This window comes from Leuresthes tenuis, unplaced genomic scaffold (genome assembly GCF_036924035.1).
Source record: "Leuresthes tenuis unplaced genomic scaffold, fLeuTen1.0.hap1 SCAF_35, whole genome shotgun sequence".
NCBI lineage: Eukaryota > Metazoa > Chordata > Actinopteri > Atheriniformes > Atherinopsidae > Leuresthes > Leuresthes tenuis.
Window position 1 is genome coordinate 561078 of NW_027325389.1, and position 23087 is coordinate 584164.

The 23087-nt window shown below is 51.9% G+C and overlaps 1 protein-coding gene across 2 annotated transcripts in view; it reads left to right on the forward strand.

Annotated features, from left to right (window-relative positions):
* The window catches only part of rerg (RAS-like, estrogen-regulated, growth inhibitor), a 60392-nt gene that overhangs the window by 31485 nt on the left and 5820 nt on the right, over positions 1-23087 (forward strand). For both annotated transcript variants that reach the window (XM_072379117.1, XM_072379116.1), the window contains exons 3-4: positions 1840-1896; positions 4045-4118. In XM_072379117.1, coding sequence (XP_072235218.1) covers positions 1840-1896; positions 4045-4118 — 131 coding nt within the window. The remainder of the gene's footprint in view (positions 1-1839; positions 1897-4044; positions 4119-23087) is intronic.

Below are 23087 nucleotides of genomic sequence, written 5' to 3' on the forward strand. Positions count from 1 at the left end.
CAGCAGTTACCGTGTTTCTGAGCCCTTAAAGCAGCAGTTACCGTGTTTCTGAGCCTTTAAAGCAGCAGTTACCGTGTTTCTGAGCCCTTAAAGCAGCAGTTACCGTGTTTCTGAGATTTTAAAGCAGCAGTTACCGTGTTTCTGAGCCCTTAAAGCAGCAGTTACCGTGTTTCTGAGCCCTTAAAGCAGCAGTTACCGTGTTTCTGAGCCCTTAAAGCAGCAGTTACCGTGTTTCTGAGCCTTTAAAGCAGCAGTTACCGTGTTTCTGAGCCCTTAAAGCAGCAGTTACCGTGTTTCTGAGCCCTTAAAGCAGCAGTTACCGTGTTTCTGAGCCTTTAAAGCAGCAGTTACCGTGTTTCTGAGCTTTTAAAGCAGCAGTTACCGTGTTTCTGAGCCCTTAAAGCAGCAGTTACCGTGTTTCTGAGCCTTTAAAGCAGCAGTTACCGTGTTTCTGAGCCCTTAAAGCAGCAGTTACCGTGTTTCTGAGCTTTTAAAGCAGCAGTTACCGTGTTTCTGAGCCCTTAAAGCAGCAGTTACCGTGTTTCTGAGCCTTTAAAGCAGCAGTTACCGTGTTTCTGAGCTTTTAAAGCAGCAGTTACCGTGTTTCTGAGCCCTTAAAGCAGCAGTTACCGTGTTTCTGAGCCCTTAAAGCAGCAGTTACCGTGTTTCTGAGCCTTTAAAGCAGCAGTTACCGTGTTTCTGAGCCCTTAAAGCAGCAGTTACCGTGTTTCTGAGCCTTTAAAGCAGCAGTTACCGTGTTTCTGAGCCCTTAAAGCAGCAGTTACCGTGTTTCTGAGCCCTTAAAGCAGCAGTTACCGTGTTTCTGAGCCCTTAAAGCAGCAGTTACCGTGTTTCTGAGCCTTTAAAGCAGCAGTTACCGTGTTTCTGAGCCCTTAAAGCAGCAGTTACCGTGTTTCTGAGCCCTTAAAGCAGCAGTTACCGTGTTTCTGAGCCTTTAAAGCAGCAGTTACCGTGTTTCTGAGCCCTTAAAGCAGCAGTTACCGTGTTTCTGAGCCCTTAAAGCAGCAGTTACCGTGTTTCTGAGCCTTTAAAGCAGCAGTTACCGTGTTTCTGAGCCCTTAAAGCAGCAGTTACCGTGTTTCTGAGCTTTTAAAGCAGCAGTTACCGTGTTTCTGAGCCTTTAAAGCAGCAGTTACCGTGTTTCTGAGCCCTTAAAGCAGCAGTTACCGTGTTTCTGAGCCTTTAAAGCAGCAGTTACCGTGTTTCTGAGCCCTTAAAGCAGCAGTTACCGTGTTTCTGAGCCTTTAAAGCAGCAGTTACCGTGTTTCTGAGCCTTTAAAGCAGCAGTTACCGTGTTTCTGAGCCCTTAAAGCAGCAGTTACCGTGTTTCTGAGCCTTTAAAGCAGCAGTTACAGTGTTTCTGAGCCCTTAAAGCAGCAGTTACCGTGTTTCTGAGCCTTTAAAGCAGCAGTTACAGTGTTTCTGAGCCCTTAAAGCAGCAGTTACCGTGTTTCTGAGCCTTTAAAGCAGCAGTTACCGTGTTTCTGAGCCCTTAAAGCAGCAGTTACCGTGTTTCTGAGCCTTTAAAGCAGCAGTTACCGTGTTTCTGAGCCCTTAAAGCAGCAGTTACCGTGTTTCTGAGCCCTTAAAGCTGATCTCTCTGTACAGAAACAGGAAGCAGGTGACGGGTTTGGGTCGGTGTTTCATGCACTTCTTCAGTCTGTTCATGTCACAAAGCAGCTGTGACACATTCATGATTTAACTGTTTGGCCGGCTGTGCTTCATGCTCCATGTGTCAGGATGGCACCATGGGTTGGGTTGGATTGGGTTAGCAGCTAAACTCTGGAGCTCTGACTTCGTTTTGTTGTTCCTTCGCAGCTTTGGTGGTGAGATTTCTGACCAGACGCTTCATCTGGGAGTACGACCCCACACTCGGTAAGAAAACCTTTTTACTCAGACCAGCCTGAGCCCAACAAGCACCAGGCTAAGCCCCCCCGGGACAACCCAAGAACCCCGAGGTCTTGGATAAATGTCCTGGCCTCTCCAAGATATCCTGTTTAATGCATTTATTTCTCCTCCAGTTAAAAGCCTCCTTCATTCATTTGTAGTAAAAACTAAACTTTATCTTCCTGAAAAGTTATTTTAAAAAGGTGAATAAGGAGAGACGTGGTTCTGATTTACTGCAGAGGCCTCACTGTAATTATCTGGAAGGTGCTTTTCATTTCCTGGCTGAACAGGTGCTTTTCGGTAGGAGGAGCACCAGCAGATCACTTATAGCTGTGGCTGGGAGACTTATTTTCAAGTGTCGGGGCACTAAATTCACCATAGATGGCATGTTTGGACAGAACTGAGCTGCCTTTTCCTCTCAGACAGAACCTGTAATCTAATATATTGCTGCTGCAGCTTCAGACAACTTCATGGATTCCAAGTAATGTACATGTTTCTGAAATCAAGAAAAGGGTAATAACTGCCTGCTTGGTTACCACGGCAGCCGGCGCCATAACTCAGAAAGCACAGCTTGAGCTCCATAATGGGAATAACAGCACCGCTGGTGGGAGTCAGCAGCCAATCAGACGGCCCGAATTAACCATTAAGTGGTCGAAACTTTATTAAAAACGCTATTGTGGGCATATCGCTGAGGTACCGCTGCAGAACCCCCTGTGGTTCTGATCTGGCTGCAGCAGAACCCTGTGGTTCTGATCGGGCAGCAGCAGAACCCCATGGTTCTGATCAGCCTGCAGCAGAACCCTGTGGTTCTGATCGGGCCGCAGCAGATCTCTGAGCTCAGGGCTGCTGTCAGCTGACACAGATGTGCGTCCTTCACAGCAGCAGAGATATGAACCCTGTGGTTCTGATCGGGCCGCAGCAGAACCTGCTGACTCAGAGCAGCTCTGCCACATGTCAGCGGATGCAGACGAGCAGACGGGGGGCGGACAGACCGGATGCTGCAGCTGACAGAGCCGAGGCTCCTGAAATAAACCCTCCCCTGAGTGGCGGCGCGGCTCCGGCCCGATGCTCACGCTCCCCTGGCTCTCTGTGACATTTCATGTGCGTCACAGGTGCGCAGTTTAAGCCCCGGGGGGGGGTGCACCTGGGACACAGCCTGCCATTTTAAGCCGTCTCTGGGAAGCTGAGCATCTCTGTGGCAGGACTTCAGCTCTTAATTCACGGGGTTAGGAAGTGAAAAAGGCCAATTGGGTGGTTATTCAAATACTTATTTCCTCACATCTGCAACAGTTCAGTTCCTGCCAGTAAAATATATGAGTGGCTTTATGTTAGGCTGCTGAAAGTCTGCTCTGGAGCCTGGAAGAAGACACTTTAGTTTAGCTCCACAGTTATGGGGCTGTAGCAGTTATGCTAATTATGCTAACGCTAAGATTGGCGACAGATGAGATTTCCACATCCAAACAACAGATTTCACTGAACTGGCAGAGAGTTTGTGTTAAACTTGGCCAGCTTAGCCTGGAAAATGACAGGTTGGAGACATTTTCACAACAAGAAGATGAATATCCCACAAGGACAAAAGGGTTTGGCTTCATAACGGCTCAAATGAAAAAGTCCAGAGCAGTTTAAGGTCAGCTCAAAGGTCAGATGATGCTGCTGTAAGAGCCTGTAAATGGCGTCTTAATCGGCTGTTTACTGAGCTATATCTGAGGTGGGATTCACTGCAGGCAGCTAAATCTGTGCTCTGAAGCACAGAAAAAGGGGTTTTTCTTCTTATGATAAAGGGCGGTTTGGTGAAAGAATCAATCCAGGCCAATTTTCTGTGATGACTGATCGTAATGGGTGCCGCAGCACAGGTGTGAGCGGTGCCAGAGTGCCGGGAAAAGAAGCTGGAGGTCAAGTTGTTTCAGGTGGTTGATGTCAGCCCCCAGCAGCGGCTGGAGCAGTGAAATGGGACAGAATGACATAAAGAAAAGGCAGCTGTGGTCCTCCATCAGGTCGCTTTCTGTCTGATGCAGGCTCAAAGCAGGAGGCAGCCCTCGGGGTGACCTCTGACCCCACAGCACATCAAACGTTTTAATGTCCACTCCCACGTCACCATCTCATGAAGATTCACCACTTAAACTTTGTCTTTAACAGAGTCGACTTATCGCCATCAAGCCAACATTGACGATGAAGTTGTTACCATGGAGATTCTGGACACGGCAGGACAGGTGAGACGCCCCATCTCCTCCTTCCTGTTCCCACATGGAGAGTCTGAGAGTCAGGTTTGAGAGGGCTTCAGCCCATCAGGCGAAGCGCCGGGTGCTTTACACCCGCAGGAGCCGTTTGTAATGGGAGGGGCCTGAGGAGTGGCCCCTCCCCAGCCCCGTTATCTTCTTATGAGAAATAACTGGGAAACTTTAAGTCTCTCAGGCCTCTTTTTCCAAATAAGCACCAAGAAGAATCTGTTTTTGCTTCATCGCGTGGCTCTGAGTAAGACATTTTCTGTTTTAGCCAGTTCTAAACAAACTGAGCTGAGACTAAATCACATGTTCAGATGGCACAACAGACACGAGGAGCCCATCAGTTAAGAATTAAGCTTCCCACTAACTGTCTGCGGGTAAACATTCCCCTCACTGCCTCTTCCAGATACTCAGCCTGTCTGGGGAATCGCTGGATGGATGTGGATGGATGTGGATGGATGGATGGATGTGAGGGGATGGATGTGGATGGATGGATGGATGTGAGTGGATGGATGGATGTGGATGGATGTGAGGGGAAGGATGTGGATGGATGTGGATGGATGTGGATGGATGTGGATGGATGGATGTGGATGGATGTGAGGGGAAGGATGTGAGGGGATGGATGGATGTGGATGGATGTGGATGGATGGATGTGAGGGGCTGGATGGATGTGGATGGATGTGAGGGGAAGGATGTGGATGGATGTGGATGGATGGATGTGAGTGGATGGATGGATGTGGATGGATGTGAGGGGAAGGATGTGGAAGGATGTGGATGGATGGATGTGAGTGGATGGATGGATGTGGATGGATGTGGATGGATGGATGTGAGGGGATGGATGGATGTGGATGGATGTGGATGGATGTGGATGGATGGATGTGAGTGGATGGATGTGAGTGGATGGATGGATGTGGATGGATGTGAGTGGATGGATGTGAGGGGAAGGATGTGGATGGATGGATGTGGATGGATGTGAGTGGATGGATGTGAGTGGATGGATGGATGTGAGGGGATGGATGTGGATGGATGGATGTGGATGGATGTGGATGGATGTGAGTGGATGGATGTGAGTGGATGGATGGATGTGAGGGGAAGGATGTGGATGGATGTGGATGGATGGATGTGAGTGGATGTGGATGGATGTGAGTGGATGGATGTGAGTGGATGGATGGATGTGAGGGGAAGGATGTGGATGGATGTGAGTGGATGGATGTGAGGGGAAGGATGTGGATGGATGGATGTGGATGGATGGATGTGAGTGGATGGATGTGAGTGGATGGATGGATGTGAGGGGAAGGATGTGGATGGATGTGGATGGATGTGAGTGGATGGATGTGAGTGGATGGATGGATGTGAGGGGATGGATGTGGATGGATGGATGTGGATGGATGTGGATGGATGTGAGTGGATGGATGTGAGTGGATGGATGGATGTGAGGGGAAGGATGTGGATGGATGTGGATGGATGGATGTGAGTGGATGTGGATGGATGTGAGTGGATGGATGTGAGTGGATGGATGGATGTGAGGGGAAGGATGTGGATGGATGTGAGTGGATGGATGTGAGGGGAAGGATGTGGATGGATGGATGTGGATGGATGTGAGTGGATGGATGTGAGGGGAAGGATGTGGATGGATGGATGTGGATGGATGGATGTGAGTGGATGGATGTGAGTGGATGGATGGATGTGAGGGGAAGGATGTGGAAGGATGTGGATGGATGTGAGTGGATGGATGTGAGTGGATGGATGTGGATGGATGTGAGGGGAAGGATGTGAGGGGATGGATGTGGATGGATGTGGATGGATGGATGTGAGTGGATGGATGTGAGTGGATGGATGTGAGGGGAAGGATGTGGATGGATGGATGTGGATGGATGGATGTGAGTGGATGGATGGATGGATGTGAGTGGATGGATGTGAGGGGAAGGATGTGGATGGATGGATGTGGATGGATGTGGATGGATGGATGTGGATGGATGTGGATGGATGTGGATGGATGGATGTGGATGGATGGATGTGAGTGGATGGATGTTGGATGGATGGATGCGAGTGGATGGATGGATGTGGATGGATGGATGGATGGATGTGGATGGATGGATGCGAGTGGATGGATGGATGCGAGTGGATGGATGGATGTGGATGGATGTGGATGGATGGATGTGGATGGATGGATGTGAGTGGATGGATGTTGGATGGATGGATGCGAGTGGATGGATGGATGTGGATGGATGGATGGATGGATGTGGATGGATGGATGCGAGTGGATGGATGGATGTGAGGGGAAGGATGTGGATGGATGGATGTGGATGGATGTGGATGGATGGATGTGGATGGATGGATGTGAGGGGAAGGATGTGAGGGGAAGGATGTGGATGGATGGATGTGGATGGATGTGGATGGATGGATGTGAGTGGATGGATGTGAGTGGATGGATGTGAGTGGATGGATGGATGTGGATGGATGGATGTGAGTGGATGGATGTGAGGGGAAGGATGTGGATGGATGGATGTGGATGGATGTGGATGGATGGATGTGGATGGATGGATGTGAGGGGATGGATGTGAGTGGATGGATGGATGTGGATGGATGGATGTGAGTGGATGTGGATGGATGTGAGTGGATGGATGTGAGTGGATGTGAGTGGATGTGAGGGGAAGGATGTGGATGGATGGATGTGAGTGGATGGATGTGAGTGGATGGATGTGAGTGGATGGATGTGAGTGGATGGATGGATGTGGATGGATGTGAGTGGATGTGAGGGGAAGGATGTGGATGATGTGGATGGATGGATGTGAGTGGATGGATGTGGATGGATGTGAGGGGATGGATGTGGATGGATGGATGTGGATGGATGGATGCGAGTGGATGGATGTGGATGGATGGATGTGAGTGGATGGATGGGAGCGGATGGATGGATGTGGATGGATGGATGTGGATGGATGGATGCGAGTGGATGGATGGATGTGGATGGATGGGAGCGGATGGATGGATGTGGATGGATGGATGTGGATGGATGGATGCGAGTGGATGGATGGATGTGGATGGATGGATGCGAGTGGATGGATGTGGATGGATGGATGTGAGTGGATGGATGGATGCGAGTGGATGGATGGATGTGAGTGGATGGATGTGGATGGATGGATGTGAGTGGATGGATGTGGATGGATGGATGTGAGTGGATGGATGGATGTGGATGGATGGATGTGAGCGGATGGATGGATGTGGATGGATGGATGTGAGTGGATGGATGTGAGTGGATGTGAGTGGATGGATGTGAGTGGATGGATGGATGTGGATGGATGGATGTGGATGGATGTGGATGGATGGATGTGGATGGATGTGAGTGGATGGATGTGAGTGGATGGATGTGAGGGGAAGGATGTGGATGGATGTGAGTGGATGGATGGATGTGGATGGATGTGAGTGGATGTGAGGGGAAGGATGTGGATGGATGTGAGGGGAAGGATGTGAGGGGAAGGATGTGGATGGATGGATGTGAGTGGATGGATGTGAGGGGAAGGATGTGGATGGATGGATGTGGATGGATGGATGTGGATGGATGTGGATGGATGGATGTGAGTGGATGTGAGGGGAAGGATGTGAGGGGAAGGATGTGGATGGATGGATGTGGATGGATGTGGATGGATGTGAGGGGAAGGATGTGAGGGGAAGGATGTGGATGGATGGATGTGGATGGATGTGAGGGGATGGATGTGAGTGGATGGATGTGAGGGGATGGATGTGGATGGATGGATGTGGATGGATGGATGTGGATGGATGGATGTGGATGGATGGATGCGAGTGGATGGATGTGGATGGATGGATGTGAGTGGATGGATGGATGTGAGCGGATGGATGGATGTGGATGGATGGATGTGGATGGATGGATGCGAGTGGATGGATGGATGTGAGTGGATGGATGGATGTGAGTGGATGGATGGATGTGAGTGGATGGATGGATGTGAGTGGATGGATGTGGATGGATGGATGTGAGTGGATGGATGTGGATGGATGGATGTGAGTGGATGGATGGATGTGGATGGATGGATGTGAGCGGATGGATGGATGTGGATGGATGGATGTGGATGGATGGATGTGAGTGGATGGATGTGGATGGATGGATGTGGATGGATGGATGTGAGCTGATGGATGTGAGTGGATGGATGGATGTGAGTGGATGGATGTGGATGGATGGATGTGAGTGGATGGATGTGGATGGATGGATGTGAGCGGATGGATGGATGTGGATGGATGTGGATGGATGGATGTGAGTGGATGGATGGATGTGAGTGGATGGATGGATGTGGATGGATGGATGCGAGGGGATGGATGGATGTGGATGGATGGATGTGGATGGATGGATGCGAGGGGATGGATGGATGTGGATGGGTGGATGTGGATGGATGGATGCGAGGGGATGGATGGATGTGGATGGGTGGATGTGGATGGATGGATGCGAGTGGATGGATGCGAGTGGATGGATGGATGTGGATGGATGGATGCGAGGGGATGGATGGATGTGGATGGGTGGATGTGGATGGATGGATGCGAGTGGATGGATGTGGATGGATGGATGTGGATGGATGCGAGTGGATGGATGCGAGTGGGTGGATGGATGTGGATGGATGGATGCGAGGGGATGGATGGATGCGAGTGGATGGATGCGAGTGGATGGATGCGAGTGGGTGGATGTGGATGGATGGATGCGAGTGGATGGATGGATGTGGATGGATGGATGGATGTGGATGGGTGGATGTGGATGGATGGATGAGAGGGGATGGATGGATGTGGATGGATGTGGATGGATGGATGCGAGTGGATGGATGGATGTGGATGGATGGATGCGAGTGGATGGATGCGAGTGGATGGATGCGAGTGGGTGGATGTGGATGGATGGATGCGAGTGGATGGATGGATGTGGATGGATGGATGGATGTGGATGGGTGGATGTGGATGGATGGATGCGAGGGGATGGATGTGGATGGATGGATGTGGATGGATGGATGTGGATGGATGTGGATGGATGGATGTGGATGGATGTGGATGGATGGATGCGAGTGGATGGATGGATGTGGATGGATGGATGCGAGTGGATGGATGCGAGTGGATGGATGCGAGTGGGTGGATGTGGATGGATGGATGCGAGTGGATGGATGGATGTGGATGGATGGATGGATGTGGATGGGTGGATGTGGATGGATGGATGAGAGGGGATGGATGGATGTGGATGGATGGATGGATGTGGATGGATGGATGGATGTGAGGGGATGGATGGATGGATGGATGTGGATGGATGGATGCGAGGGGATGGATGTGGATGGATGGATGTGGATGGATGTGAGTGGATGGATGGATGTGGATGGATGGATGTGAGTGGGTGGATGTGAGTGGATGGATGTGGATGGATGGATGCGAGGGGATGGATGTGGATGGATGGATGTGCATGGATGGATGTGGATGGATGTGAGTGGATGGATGGATGTGGATGGATGGATGCGAGTGGATGGATGTGGATGGATGGATGGATGTGGATGGGTGGATGTGGATGGATGGATGTGGATGGATGGATGTGGATGGATGGATGTGGATGGATGTGAGTGGATGGATGGATGTGGATGGATGGATGCGAGGGGATGGATGGATGTGGATGGATGGATGCGAGGGGATGGATGTGAGTGGATGGATGTGAGTGGATGGATGTGGATGGATGGATGCGAGTGGATGGATGTGGATGGATGGATGTGGATGGATGCGAGGGGATGGATGGATGCGAGGGGATGGATGTGGATGGATGGATGTGGATGGATGGATGTGGATGGATGGATGTGGATGGATGTGGATGGATGGATGCGAGTGGGTGGATGTGAGTGGGTGGATGGATGGATGTGGATGGATGGATGTGAGTGGATGGATGTGGATGGATGGATGCGAGTGGGTGGATGGATGTGGGTGGATGGATGGATGTGGATGGATGGATGTGAGTGGATGGATGTGAGTGGATGGATGCGAGGGGATGGATGTGAGTGGATGGATGGATGTGGATGGATGGATGTGAGGGGATGGATGGATGTGAGTGGATGGATGGATGGATGTGGATGGATGGATGCGAGTGGGTGGATGGATGTGGGTGGATGGATGGATGTGGATGGATGGATGTGAGGGGATGGATGGATGTGAGGGGATGGATGGATGGATGTGGATGGATGGATGCGAGTGGGTGGATGGATGTGGGTGGATGGATGGATGTGGATGGATGGATGTGAGTGGGTGGATGGATGGATGTGAGGGGATGGATGGATGGATGTGGATGGATGGATGCGAGTGGGTGGATGGATGTGGGTGGATGGATGGATGTGGATGGATGGATGGATGTGGATGGATGGATGCGAGTGGGTGGATGGATGTGGGTGGATGGATGTGAGGGGATGGATGGATGTGAGGGGATGGATGGATGGATGTGGATGGATGGATGTGAGGGGATGGATGGATGTGAGGGGATGGATGGATGGATGTGGATGGATGGATGTGAGTGGATGGATGGATGGATGTGGATGGATGGATGCGAGTGGGTGGATGGATGTGGGTGGATGGATGGATGTGGATGGATGGATGTGAGGGGATGGATGGATGTGAGGGGATGGATGGATGGATGTGGATGGATGGATGCGAGTGGGTGGATGTGAGTGGATGGATGTGGATGGATGGATGGATGTGGATGGATGGATGCGAGGGGATGGATGTGAGTGGATGGATGTGGATGGATGGATGTGGATGGATGGATGTGGATGGATGGATGTGGATGGATGTGGATGGATGGATGTGAGTGGATGTGAGTGGGTGGATGGATGGATGTGGATGGATGGATGTGAGTGGATGGATGTGGATGGATGGATGGATGTGAGTGGATGGATGTGGATGGATGGATGTGGATGGATGGATGTGAGTGGGTGGATGTGAGTGGATGGATGTGGATGGATGGATGCGAGTGGATGGATGTGGATGGATGGATGTGAGTGGATGGATGGATGTGAGTGGATGGATGGATGTGAGCGGATGGATGGGAGCGGATGGATGGATGGATGTGGATGGATGGATGCGAGTGGATGGATGGATGTGAGTGGATGGATGGATGTGGATGGATGTGAGTGGATGGATGGATGTGAGTGGATGGATGGATGCGAGTGGATGGATTGATGTCAGTGGATGGATGTGGATGGATGGATGTGAGTGGATGGATGTGGATGGATGGATGTGAGTGGATGGATGGATGTGGATGGATGGATGTGAGCGGATGGATGGATGTGGATGGATGGATGTGAGTGGATGGATGTGGATGGATGGATGTGAGTGGATGGATGTGGATGGATGGATGTGAGTGGGTGGATGGATGTGGATGGATGGATGTGAGCGGATGGATGGATGTGGATGGATGGATGTGGATGGATGGATGTGAGTGGATGGATGTGGATGGATGGATGTGGATGGATGGATGTGAGCTGATGGATGTGAGTGGATGGATGGATGTGAGTGGATGGATGTGGATGGATGGATGTGAGTGGATGGATGTGGATGGATGGATGTGGATGGATGGATGTGGATGGATGGATGTGGATGGATGGATGTGAGTGGATGGATGGATGTGAGTGGATGGATGGATGTGGATGGATGGATGCGAGGGGATGGATGGATGTGGATGGATGGATGTGGATGGATGGATGCGAGGGGATGGATGGATGTGGATGGGTGGATGTGGATGGATGGATGCGAGTGGATGGATGTGGATGGATGGATGTGGATGGATGCGAGTGGATGGATGCGAGTGGGTGGATGTGGATGGATGGATGCGAGGGGATGGATGGATGCGAGTGGATGGATGCGAGTGGATGGATGCGAGTGGGTGGATGTGGATGGATGGATGCGAGTGGATGGATGGATGTGGATGGATGTGGATGGATGGATGGATGTGGATGGATGGATGTGGATGGATGTGGATGGATGGATGTGGATGGATGTGGATGGATGGATGCGAGTGGATGGATGGATGTGGATGGATGGATGCGAGGGGATGGATGGATGCGAGTGGATGGATGCGAGTGGGTGGATGTGGATGGATGGATGCGAGTGGATGGATGGATGTGGATGGATGGATGGATGTGGATGGGTGGATGTGGATGGATGGATGAGAGGGGATGGATGGATGTGGATGGATGGATGGATGTGGATGGATGGATGTGGATGGATGTGAGTGGATGGATGGATGTGGATGGATGGATGTGAGTGGATGGATGTGGATGGATGGATGTGAGTGGATGGATGGATGTGGATGGATGGATGTGAGCGGATGGATGGATGTGGATGGATGGATGTGAGTGGATGGATGTGGATGGATGGATGTGAGTGGATGGATGTGAGTGGATGGATGTGGATGGATGGATGTGGATGGATGGATGTGAGCTGATGGATGTGAGTGGATGGATGGATGTGAGTTGATGGATGTGGATGGATGGATGTGAGTGGATGGATGTGGATGGATGGATGTGAGCGGATGGATGGATGTGGATGGATGGATGTGGATGGATGGATGTGAGTGGATGGATGTGGATGGATGGATGTGGATGGATGGATGTGAGCTGATGGATGTGAGTGGATGGATGGATGTGAGTGGATGGATGTGGATGGATGGATGTGAGTGGATGGATGTGGATGGATGGATGTGGATGGATGGATGTGAGCGGATGGATGGATGGATGTGGATGGATGGATGTGGATGGATGGATGTGGATGGATGGATGTGAGTGGATGGATGGATGTGAGTGGATGGATGGATGTGGATGGATGGATGCGAGGGGATGGATGGATGTGGATGGATGGATGTGGATGGATGGATGCGAGGGGATGGATGGATGTGGATGGGTGGATGTGGATGGATGGATGCGAGGGGATGGATGGATGTGGATGGGTGGATGTGGATGGATGGATGCGAGTGGATGGATGCGAGTGGATGGATGGATGTGGATGGATGGATGCGAGGGGATGGATGGATGTGGATGGGTGGATGTGGATGGATGGATGCGAGTGGATGGATGCGAGGGGATGGATGGATGTGGATGGGTGGATGTGGATGGATGGATGCGAGTGGATGGATGTGGATGGATGGATGTGGATGGATGCGAGTGGATGGATGCGAGTGGGTGGATGTGGATGGATGGATGCGAGGGGATGGATGGATGCGAGTGGATGGATGCGAGTGGATGGATGCGAGTGGGTGGATGTGGATGGATGGATGCGAGTGGATGGATGGATGTGGATGGATGGATGGATGTGGATGGGTGGATGTGGATGGATGGATGCGAGGGGATGGATGTGGATGGATGGATGTGGATGGATGGATGTGGATGGATGTGGATGGATGGATGTGGATGGATGGATGTGGATGGATGGATGCGAGGGGATGGATGGATGCGAGTGGATGGATGCGAGTGGATGGATGCGAGTGGGTGGATGTGGATGGATGGATGCGAGTGGATGGATGGATGTGGATGGATGGATGGATGTGGATGGGTGGATGTGGATGGATGGATGAGAGGGGATGGATGGATGTGGATGGATGGATGGATGTGGATGGATGGATGTGGATGGATGTGAGTGGATGGATGGATGTGGATGGATGGATGCGAGTGGATGGATGTGGATGGATGGATGGATGTGGATGGGTGGATGTGGATGGATGGATGCGAGTGGATGGATGTGGATGGATGGATGGATGTGGATGGGTGGATGTGGATGGATGTGGATGGATGGATGTGGATGGATGTGAGTGGATGGATGGATGTGGATGGATGGATGCGAGTGGATGGATGGATGGATGGATGCGAGGGGATGGATGGATGTGGATGGGTGGATGTGGATGGATGGATGAGAGGGGATGGATGGATGTGGATGGATGGATGCGAGGGGATGGATGGATGTGGATGGATGGATGCGAGGGGATGGATGTGAGTGGATGGATGTGAGTGGATGGATGTGGATGGATGGATGTGGATGGATGGATGTGGATGGATGCGAGTGGATGGATGTGGATGGATGGATGCGAGGGGATGGATGGATGCGAGGGGATGGATGTGGATGGATGGATGTGGATGGATGTGGATGGATGGATGCGAGTGGGTGGATGTGAGTGGGTGGATGGATGGATGTGGATGGATGGATGTGAGTGGATGGATGTGGATGGATGGATGCGAGTGGGTGGATGGATGTGGGTGGATGGATGGATGTGGATGGATGGATGTGAGTGGATGGATGTGAGTGGATGGATGCGAGGGGATGGATGTGAGTGGATGGATGGATGTGGATGGATGGATGGATGTGGATGGATGGATGCGAGTGGGTGGATGGATGTGGGTGGATGGATGGATGTGGATGGATGGATGTGAGGGGATGGATGGATGGATGTGGATGGATGGATGGATGCGAGTGGGTGGATGGATGTGGGTGGATGGATGGATGTGGATGGATGTGAGTGGATGGATGTGGATGGATGGATGGATGTGGATTTATGGATGCGAGGGGATGGATGTGAGTGGATGGATGTGGATGGATGTGAGTGGATGGATGTGGATGGATGTGAGTGGATGGATGCGAGTGGATGGATGCGAGGGGATGGATGTGGATGGATGGATGTGGATGGATGTGGATGGATGTGGATGGATGGATGTGAGTGGATGTGAGTGGGTGGATGGATGGATGTGGATAGATGGATGTGAGTGGATGGATGTGGATGGATGGATGGATGTGAGTGGATGGATGTGGATGGATGTGAGTGGATGGATGTGGATGGATGGATGGATGTGGATGGATGGATGCGAGGGGATGGATGTGAGTGGATGGATGTGGATGGATGTGAGTGGATGGATGCGAGTGGATGGATGCGAGGGGATGGATGTGGATGGATGGATGTGGATGGATGTGGATGGATGGATGTGAGTGGATGGATGTGAGTGGGTGGATGTCAGTGGGTGGATGTGAGTGGATGGATGGATGTGAGTGGATGGATGTGAGGGGATGGATGTGGATGGATGGATGTGAGTGGATGGATGGATGTGGATGGATGGATGTGAGCGGATGGATGGATGTGGATGGATGGATGTGAGTGGATGGATGTGGATGGATGGATGTGAGTGGATGGATGTGGATGGATGCGAGTGGATGGATGTGGATGGATGGATGCGAGTGGATGGATGTGGATGGATGGATGTGGATGGATGCGAGGGGATGGATGGATGCGAGGGGATGGATGTGGATGGATGGATGTGGATGGATGGATGTGGATGGATGGATGTGGATGGATGTGGATGGATGGATGCGAGTGGGTGGATGTGAGTGGGTGGATGGATGGATGTGGATGGATGGATGTGAGTGGATGGATGTGGATGGATGGATGCGAGTGGGTGGATGGATGTGGGTGGATGGATGGATGTGGATGGATGGATGTGAGTGGATGGATGTGAGTGGATGGATGCGAGGGGATGGATGTGAGTGGATGGATGTGGATGGATGTGAGTGGATGGATGCGAGGGGATGGATGGATGCGAGTGGATGGATGCGAGTGGATGGATGCGAGTGGGTGGATGTGGATGGATGGATGCGAGTGGATGGATGGATGTGGATGGATGGATGGATGTGGATGGGTGGATGTGGATGGATGGATGCGAGTGGATGGATGCGAGTGGATGGATGCGAGTGGGTGGATGTGGATGGATGGATGCGAGTGGATGGATGGATGTGGATGGATGGATGGATGTGGATGGATGGATGTGGATGGATGTGGATGGATGGATGTGGATGGATGCGAGTGGATGGATGGATGTGGATGGATGGATGCGAGGGGATGGATGGATGCGAGTGGATGGATGCGAGTGGATGGATGCGAGTGGGTGGATGTGGATGGATGGATGCGAGTGGATGGATGGATGTGGATGGATGGATGGATGTGGATGGGTGGATGTGGATGGATGGATGAGAGGGGATGGATGGATGTGGATGGATGGATGGATGTGGATGGATGGATGTGGATGGATGTGAGTGGATGAATGGATGTGGATGGATGGATGCGAGTGGATGGATGTGGATGGATGGATGGATGTGGATGGGTGGATGTGGATGGATGGATGTGGATGGATGGATGTGGATGGATGTGAGTGGATGGATGGATGTGGATGGATGGATGCGAGTGGATGGATGTGGATGGATGGATGGATGTTGATGGGTGGATGTGGATGGATGTGGATGGATGGATGTGGATGGATGTGAGTGGATGGATGGATGTGGATGGATGGATGCGAGTGGATGGATGGATGGATGGATGCGAGGGGATGGATGGATGTGGATGGGTGGATGTGGATGGATGGATGAGAGGGGATGGATGGATGTGGATGGATGGATGCGAGGGGATGGATGGATGTGGATGGATGGATGCGAGGGGATGGATGTGAGTGGATGGATGTGAGTGGATGGATGTGGATGGATGGATGTGGATGGATGGATGTGGATGGATGCGAGTGGATGGATGGATGTGGATGGATGGATGCGAGTGGATGGATGGATGTGGATGGATGGATGCGAGGGGATGGATGTGAGTGGATGGATGCGAGTGGATGGATGGATGTGGATGGATGGATGCGAGGGGATGGATGTGGATGGATGGATGTGGATGGATGGATGTGGATGGATGCGAGGGGATGGATGGATGCGAGGGGATGGATGTGGATGGATGGATGTGGATGGATGTGGATGGATGGATGCGAGTGGGTGGATGTGAGTGGGTGGATGGATGGATGTGGATGGATGGATGTGAGTGGATGGATGTGGATGGATGGATGCGAGTGGGTGGATGGATGTGGGTGGATGGATGGATGTGGATGGATGGATGTGAGTGGATGGATGTGAGTGGATGGATGCGAGGGGATGGATGTGAGTGGATGGATGGATGTGGATGGATGGATGTGAGGGGATGGATGGATGTGAGTGGATGGATGGATGGATGTGGATGGATGGATGCGAGTGGGTGGATGGATGTGGGTGGATGGATGGATGTGGATGGATGGATGTGAGGGGATGGATGGATGTGGATGGATGGATGCGAGTGGGTGGATGGATGTGGGTGGATGGATGGATGTGGATGGATGTGAGTGGATGGATGTGGATGGATGGATGGATGTGGATTTATGGATGCGAGGGGATGGATGTGAGTGGATGGATGTGGATGGATGTGAGTGGATGGATGTGGATGGATGTGAGTGGATGGATGCGAGTGGATGGATGCGAGGGGATGGATGTGGATGGATGTGGATGGATGTGGATGGATGGATGTGAGTGGATGTGAGTGGGTGGATGGATGGATGTGGATGGATGGATGTGAGTGGATGGATGTGGATGGATGGATGGATGTGAGTGGATGGATGTGGATGGATGTGAGTGGATGGATGTGGATGGATGGATGGATGTGGATGGATGGATGCGAGGGGATGGATGTGAGTGGATGGATGTGGATGGATGTGAGTGGATGGATGCGAGTGGATGGATGCGAGGGGATGGATGTGGATGGATGGATGTGGATGGATGTGGATGGATGGATGTGAGTGGATGGATGTGAGTGGGTGGATGTGGATGGATGTGAGTGGATGGATGCGAGTGGATGGATGCGAGGGGATGGATGTGGATGGATGGATGTGGATGGATGTGGATGGATGGATGTGAGTGGATGGATGTGAGTGGGTGGATGTCAGTGGGTGGATGTGAGTGGATGGATGGATGTGAGTGGATGGATGCGAGTGGATGGATGGATGGATGTGAGTGGATGGATGTGAGGGGATGGATGTGGATGGATGGATGTGAGTGGATGGATGGATGTGGATGGATGGATGTGAGTGGATGGATGTGGATGGATGCGAGTGGATGGATGTGGATGGATGGATGCGAGTGGATGGATGTGGATGGATGGATGTGGATGGATGCGAGGGGATGGATGGATGCGAGGGGATGGATGTGGATGGATGGATGTGGATGGATGGATGTGGATGGATGTGAGTGGATGGATGGATGTGGATGGATGGATGCGAGTGGATGGATGTGGATGGATGGATGGATGTGGATGGGTGGATGTGGATGGATGTGGATGGATGGATGTGGATGGATGCGAGTGGATGGATGGATGGATGGATGGATGCGAGGGGATGGATGGATGTGGATGGGTGGATGTGGATGGATGGATGAGAGGGGATGGATGGATGTGGATGGATGGATGCGAGGGGATGGATGGATGTGGATGGATGGATGCGAGGGGATGGATGTGAGTGGATGGATGTGAGTGGATGGATGTGGATGGATGGATGTGGATGGATGGATGTGGATGGATGCGAGTGGATGGATGTGGATGGATGGATGCGAGTGGATGGATGGATGTGGATGGATGCGAGGGGATGGATGTGGATGGATGGATGTGGATGGATGGATGTGGATGGATGGATGTGGATGGATGTGGATGGATGGATGCGAGTGGGTGGATGTGAGTGGGTGGATGGATGGATGTGGATGGATGGATGTGAGTGGATGGATGTGGATGGATGGATGCGAGTGGGTGGATGGATGTGGGTGGATGGATGGATGTGGATGGATGGATGTGAGTGGATGGATGTGAGTGGATGGATGCGAGGGGATGGATGTGAGTGGATGGATGGATGTGGATGGATGGATGTGAGGGGATGGATGGATGTGAGTGGATGGATGGATGGATGTGGATGGATGGATGCGAGTGGGTGGATGGATGTGGGTGGATGGATGGATGGATGTGGATGGATGGATGGATGCGAGTGGGTGGATGGATGTGGGTGGATGGATGGATGTGGATGGATGTGAGTGGATGGATGTGGATGGATGGATGGATGTGGATTTATGGATGCGAGGGGATGGATGTGAGTGGATGGATGTGAGTGGATGGATGCGAGTGGATGGATGCGAGGGGATGGATGTGGATGGATGGATGTGGATGGATGGATGTGGATGGATGTGGATGGATGGATGTGAGTGGATGTGAGTGGGTGGATGGATGGATGTGGATGGATGGATGTGAGTGGATGGATGTGGATGGATGGATGGATGTGAGTGGATGGATGTGGATGGATGTGAGTGGATGGATGTGGATGGATGGATGGATGTGGATGGATGGATGCGAGGGGATGGATGTGAGTGGATGGATGTGGATGGATGGATGTGGATGGATGTGGATGGATGGATGTGAGTGGATGGATGTGAGTGGGTGGATGTCAGTGGGTGGATGTGAGTGGATGGATGGATGTGAGTGGATGGATGCGAGTGGATGGATGGATGGATGGATGCGAGGGGATGGATGGATGTGGATGGATGGATGTGAGCGGATGGATGGATGTGGATGGATGGATGTGAGTGGATGGATGTGGATGGATGGATGTGAGTGGATGGATGTGGATGGATGCGAGTGGATGGATGTGGATGGATGGATGCGAGTGGATGGATGTGGATGGATGGATGTGGATGGATGCGAGGGGATGGATGGATGCGAGGGGATGGATGTGGATGGATGGATGTGGATGGATGGATGTGGATGGATGGATGTGGATGGATGGATGTGGATGGATGTGGATGGATGGATGCGAGTGGGTGGATGTGAGTGGGTGGATGGATGGATGTGGATGGATGGATGTGAGTGGATGGATGTGGATGGATGGATGCGAGTGGGTGGATGGATGTGGGTGGATGGATGGATGTGGATGGATGGATGTGAGTGGATGGATGTGAGTGGATGGATGCGAGGGGATGGATGTGAGTGGATGGATGTGGATGGATGTGAGTGGATGGATGTGGATGGATGTGTGTGGATGGATGCGAGTGGATGGATGCGAGGGGATGGATGTGGATGGATGGATGTGGATGGATGTGGATGGATGGATGTGAGTGGATGGATGTGAGTGGGTGGATGTCAGTGGGTGGATGTGAGTGGATGGATGGATGTGAGTGGATGGATGCGAGTGGATGGATGGATGGATGTGAGTGGATGGATGTGAGTGGATGGATGTGGATGGATGGATGTGAGTGGATGGATGTGGATGGATGGATGTGAGTGGGTGGATGGATGTGGATGGATGGATGTGAGCGGATGGATGTGGATGGATGGATGTGAGCTGATGGATGTGAGTGGATGGATGGATGTGAGTGGATGGATGTGGATGGATGGATGTGAGTGGATGGATGTGGATGGATGGATGTGGATGGATGGATGTGAGCGGATGGATGGATGTGGATGGATGGATGTGGATGGATGGATGCGAGGGGATGGATGGATGTGGATGGATGGATGTGGATGGATGGATGCGAGGGGATGGATGGATGTGGATGGGTGGATGTGGATGGATGGATGCGAGTGGATGGATGCGAGTGGATGGATGGATGTGGATGGATGGATGCGAGGGGATGGATGGATGTGGATGGGTGGATGTGGATGGATGGATGCGAGTGGATGGATGTGGATGGATGGATGTGGATGGATGCGAGTGGATGGATGCGAGTGGGTGGATGTGGATGGATGGATGCGAGGGGATGGATGGATGCGAGTGGATGGATGCGAGTGGATGGATGCGAGTGGGTGGATGTGGATGGATGGATGCGAGTGGATGGATGGATGTGGATGGATGGATGGATGTGGATGGGTGGATGTGGATGGATGGATGCGAGGGGATGGATGTGGATGGATGGATGTGGATGGATGTGGATGGATGGATGTGGATGGATGTGAGTGGATGGATGTGGATGGATGGATGGATGTGGATTTATGGATGCGAGGGGATGGATGTGAGTGGATGGATGTGGATGGATGTGAGTGGATGGATGCGAGTGGATGGATGCGAGGGGATGGATGTGGATGGATGGATGTGGATGGATGGATGTGGATGGATGTGGATGGATGGATGTGAGTGGATGGATGTGAGGGGATGGATGTGAGTGGATGGATGTGGATGGATGTGAGTGGATGGATGTGGATGGATGGATGGATGTGGATGGATGGATGCGAGGGGATGGATGTGAGTGGATGGATGTGGATGGATGTGAGTGGATGGATGTGGATGGATGTGAGTGGATGGATGCGAGTGGATGGATGCGAGGGGATGGATGTGGATGGATGGATGTGGATGGATGTGGATGGATGGATGTGAGTGGATGGATGTGAGTGGGTGGATGTCAGTGGGTGGATGTGAGTGGATGGATGGATGTGAGTGGATGGATGCGAGTGGATGGATGGATGTGGATGGATGGATGTGAGTGGATGGATGGATGTGGATGGATGGATGTGAGCGGATGGATAGATGTGGATGGATGGATGTGAGTGGATGGATGTGGATGGATGGATGTGAGTGGATGGATGTGGATGGATGCGAGTGGATGGATGTGGATGGATGGATGCGAGTGGATGGATGTGGATGGATGGATGTGGATGGATGGATGTGGATGGATGGATGTGGATGGATGGATGGATGCGAGTGGGTGGATGTGAGTGGGTGGATGGATGGATGTGGATGGATGGATGTGAGTGGATGGATGTGGGTGGATGGATGGATGTGGATGGATGGATGTGAGTGGATGGATGTGAGTGGATGGATGTGGATGGATGTGAGTGGATGGATGCGAGTGGATGGATGCGAGGGGATGGATGTGGATGGATGGATGTGGATGGATGGATGTGAGTGGATGGATGTGAGTGGGTGGATGTCAGTGGGTGGATGTGAGTGGATGGATGGATGTGAGTGGATGGATGCGAGTGGATGGATGGATGGATGTGAGTGGATGGATGTGAGTGGATGGATGTGGATGGATGGATGTGAGTGGATGGATGGATATGGATGGATGGGGATGGATGGATGTGAGCTGATGGATGGATGTGGATGGATGGGGATGGATGGATGTGAGCTGATGGATGTGAGTGGATGGATGGATGTGAGTGGATGGATGTGGATGGATGGATGTGAGTGGATGGATGTGGATGGATGGATGTGAGTGGATGGATGGATATGGATGGATGGGGATGGATGGATGTGAGCGGATGGATGGATGTGGATGGATGGGGATGGATGGATGTGAGCTGATGGATGTGAGTGGATGGATGGATGTGAGTGGATGGATGTGGATGGATGGATGTGAGTGGATGGATGTGGATGGATGGATGTGAGTGGATGGATGTGGATGGATGGATGTGAGTGGGTGGATGGATGTGGATGGATGGATGTGAGCGGATGGATGGATGTGGATGGATGGGGATGGATGGATGTGAGCTGATGGATGTGAGTGGATGGATGGATGTGAGTGGATGGATGTGGATGGATGGATGTGAGTGGATGGATGTGGATGGATGGATGTGGATGGATGGATGTGAGCGGATGGATGGATGTGGATGGATGGATGTGGATGGATGGATGTGAGTGGATGGATGGATGTGAGTGGATGGATGGATGTGGATGGATGGATGCGAGGGGATGGATGGATGTGGATGGATGGATGTGGATGGATGGATGCGAGGGGATGGATGGATGTGGATGGGTGGATGTGGATGGATGGATGCGAGTGGATGGATGCGAGTGGATGGATGGATGTGGATGGATGGATGCGAGGGGATGGATGGATGTGGATGGATGGATGCGAGGGGATGGATGCGAGTGGATGGATGGATGTGGATGGATGGATGCGAGTGGATGGATGGATGTGGATGGATGGATGCGAGGGGATGGGTGGATGTGGATGGATGGATGCGAGTGGATGGATGTGGATGGATGGATGTGGATGGATGCGAGTGGATGGATGGATGTGGATGGATGGATGCGAGGGGATGGATGGATGTGGATGGATGTGAGTGGATGGATGGATGTGAGTGGATGG